This window comes from Balaenoptera physalus (genome assembly GCF_965194825.1).
Source record: "Balaenoptera physalus genome assembly, chromosome: 7".
NCBI lineage: Eukaryota > Metazoa > Chordata > Mammalia > Artiodactyla > Balaenopteridae > Balaenoptera > Balaenoptera physalus.
In genome coordinates this window covers 32,885,689-32,889,529 of record NC_138886.1, presented here as the reverse complement: position 1 = coordinate 32,889,529, position 3,841 = coordinate 32,885,689, and the positions used below count along the sequence as shown (strand labels likewise).

The following is a 3,841-nucleotide window of genomic DNA, read 5'->3' as shown; positions in this document are numbered from 1 at the left end:
ACATTTTTAATTAAAGCTTCCCTTCAATCAGGGCAGCCCAGAATGGTGGGATGAGTGCTGGATGGAATTAGGAGGCCTGTATTCTAGATCAGCCTGGCTACCATTTCAGAGTCTGACTTTGGGCAAACCACTTCTGTTTTCTGGACCTTAATATGCCTTTTTGTAAAATGAGGGATTTGGATGATTATGAAGATGGTTCAGATGATTTTACATTTTATTCATCTCACTGCCTATATGACTATTCACCAGGAATTTGGGGAAAGTGCTTTCTAGCAGTGTCTGAGCTTTTCAATCCCAGCTCTTACAAAAAGTTTTAGAAATATTTTTATAGTTGTACCTTTAAAGAATTCATAAGAAAAATTTTATTTAATCTGTCCTAAATTGCTAGCTGTTACTATTATAATACTATTATAATATTGGTGAAACAAAGCATTTCCCTCCAGATTTGATGTTTTGTAGTTTAGGAAGAATAAAAAGCTGGTTACTTAAGTAGTTGATTTTACATCTTAAAATAATGTAGGCCTCAGTAGACACCTTTGACATCAAGAGAGTTCCTTGGTTACCTCCAACCAAATCAAGTATCCAGGCCCAGATAAAATATATTGTGTGCTCACAGAATCTGCATGTTTTAACGAATGCAATTGGGCTAGATCTCGACTTTTAAAAATTTGATCTTGATACTACAAAGCATTTACAAATTGGAATTACTCATGTACTCATTCAGTGATTAGAGCAGATTAGTATTAAACAGATGGCTTTTTAAGCATGAAGGAAAGTTAGCAGTTAACATTAAAAATGCACATGCAATTTGCACTTACTGTCACAGCATGCTGAATTAATGCCATCACTGGCATTTTTGTTTTTTTCTCCATTTGGCTAGTTTTCTATGTACTTATCACTAACTCAATCTTTCACTTTTCTAGGGTTTTACAAATCTCCTCTCAATAGCTGAAACACATCAAGAATTTGAAACTGATAGGATACCTACAGAAGCGTCTTCAGAACCCTCTGACTTTTTCCAGTCTGGACTGGGTGTTCTCTAGGCCAGCTTTCATCTTGGGATATCCCTCACCTTTCATCTGTGATTCCCTTTGCCTCTTTTATGATGAATCCTCCTTCCTGGATCCCACATCTTCCTGTTTCTTGGTTTGCTCATTTTCCCCCTCTTTCAGCTCTCTGCTCAGATGTTACCTTGTCAGTGAGACATTACCTCTCAACCTATTTAAAATAGCACCTTCCCTCCCTGGCATATTTTATCTCCTTCTCTAAACGATGTTTCTCCTTAGCACTTAACCACTGACAGTCCATGTATTTTGCTTATTTATTAATTATATGCTTTAGCCTTCTAGAATATCAGCTTTATGAGAGCAGAAATTTTGTCTGTTAGCTCACTGCTGTTAGTTCCCTAACACCTAGGATGGTTATCTAGTAGATTATAGGCACTCAGTTTGTTGGATGAATTTATGTATGGGCTGGGCCCTTGGTCATTTTTATCTGGAAACAAATGTTCATTTCTAGGGAATTTTCCTCAAGTATTTCCTTGATGTGTTCCTTTCCATTTTCCTCTGTTCTTTTTGTTCAACTCTGGTTATGAATGTAGATGTCCTGAACAGGCATTCTAATTTTCTTATCTTTTCCCTCCTATTATCCATCTCTTTGGGGGTTTTTTCTCAACTTTCTGGGAGATGTATCAGCTTTTGAGTTTATTATTATTATTATTATTCAGGTGTATCTTCTAGTTCTGTAAAGCTTTTCTAAACCCAAACAAAAACCAAAAAATTATCGATAAGTCCAATATCAATGTTTTCTTTTATCTCTTTGAGGATATTAATGATAGATTGTTGATACTGTCTTCTTTCTATACACCTTCTGTTTTCTCCAAGGTGCTTTTTTCTGTTTGTGTCAACTTCTGCATTTCATATTACTTTCCTCAAATGTTTGATCAAGCTCATACTCTTCACGTATAAAAGGGGCACTGAAAGCTGATGGGAAGCTTTGTGCACACGAATGGAGCTTATCATCATCAACTGTGATGTGAGCGTGATGTAACTGGGTTGCTTCCTGGGGGAACCACTAACGTCAGCCTCTTCAGGCTTTTCCTCTTGGGCGAAAGACTCTTCCAGTCTCTTACCTGGAGGAGTATGTAAAGTTAGTGGCTGTGTTTTCAGAAGAAAGTTTATGGTCTTAGCGTTCAGTGTGTTGTCAGTGTGGAACTTCGCCATGTTCCCCAAGACAGAAATCTCTGTTCTACTCTCTCAGGTGCGAACCTCTCGTCTTCTGCTGGGGTGAGAGTGGGGCAAGTCACCCAGCTGTGTGAAGTTGGGGGGGGCAGCTATCTGGGGTTCTGGCTCCTTTGGCTGATCCTATTTTTAGCCTGAACTTCACCCCAGGGGTACTTGATGCAGTTAATTCCTCAGTTCTGGGGGGCATTTCATGGTGAGTCAGGTTCCTTCTTTGCCTTGAACAACTCTGCTTTAGTATTCAGCCTTTTCAGTCTGCAAAGTAAATCACCCCTCGTCCATCTGGTTTCCAGCTGCTGGCACCAGTACTCTGTTGATGGGTATTTAGGTCATTTCTACTCATTTGCTATTACAAGTAATGCTGAAACAGAAATACTTGTATGTATGTTATTTAAAAAGAAAATGTACAGGTAAAGATTATTATCCAGATCAGTTAAAAGTGGTGCATGCGTTAATGATCTTTCTTGTCTTTTCTTGTAGGCCTTGAGAGTGATGGCTAAAATTATGAGAGAATGTTGGTATGCCAATGGAGCAGCTAGGCTTACAGCTCTGCGGATTAAGAAAACATTGTCACAGCTCAGTCAGCAGGAAGGCATCAAAATGTAAATTCTGCGGCTTTGCCTGAACTCTACTTTTTCTTCAGATCTGCTCCTGGGTTTTAATTTGGGAGGTCAGTTGTTCTACCTCACTGAGAGGGAACAGAAGGATATTGCTTCCTTTTGCAACAATGTAATAAGGTCAATTAAAAACATGCCAGGATTTCTGTGGACCCAGGAAACAGCCATGTGGGGTCCTTTCTGTGCACTATGAACGATTCTTTCCCAGGACAGTTACAAGATGTTGTGTGGTCTACCTTTATTTTATATTAACACAAAACTTGTTTTTTTAAATGATTGCTGGTCTTAACTTTAGGTAACTCTGCTGTGCTGAAGATCATCTTTAAGGGTAAAGGAGCTGAATTGCTGAGTTATATGAAACATTTCTTATTTTTAAAGAAAGTGATTTACTCCTGGTTAGTACATTCTCAGAGGATTCTGAACCACTAAAGAGTTTCCTTGATGCAGACTTTGAATGTACTGTTCTATAATTTTCAGGATCTTAAAACTAACACTTATAAAACTCTTATCTTGAGTCTAAAAAATGACCTCATATAGTAGTGAGGAACATAATTTATGCAATTGTATTTTGTGTATTATTATTGTTCTTTCACATATTCAGAACATTACATGCCTTCAAAATGGGATTGTACTATACCAGTAAGTGCCACCTCTGTGTCTTTCTAATGGAAATGAGTAGAACTGCTTAAAGTCTGTCTCTGTGTGTTAAAACGTGTAGTGTTTTAATTCAAAAGTTTATTTACCTGGATAACCCAGACTTTTTCTGTTTTGTTTTTTGGAAGAGTTTTTCTGGTATGTCATTTGGTATTCCATTTTGAAAATGCCTTTTTCCTACCAAAATGTGCTTAAACCACTAAAGAAATGAAGTGGCATTAATTGGTAAATTGTTATCATGGTCATGTTTGAATATTCTCACGTCAAGCTTTTGCATTTTAATTGTGTTATCTAAGTATACTTTAAAAAAATCAAGTGGCACTCTAGATG

At 37.5% G+C, this 3,841-nt stretch overlaps 1 protein-coding gene across 1 annotated transcript in view; it reads left to right on the top strand.

The window, feature by feature from the left end:
* The window catches only part of TGFBR1 (transforming growth factor beta receptor 1), a 56,002-nt gene extending 53,168 nt beyond the window's left edge, over positions 1-2,834 (top strand). The window contains exon 7 of the mRNA XM_082468730.1: positions 2,721-2,834. Coding sequence (XP_082324856.1) covers positions 2,721-2,727 — 7 coding nt within the window. The 3' untranslated portion in view covers positions 2,728-2,834. The remainder of the gene's footprint in view (positions 1-2,720) is intronic.
* The last annotated feature ends 1,007 nt before the right edge of the window (positions 2,835-3,841 follow it).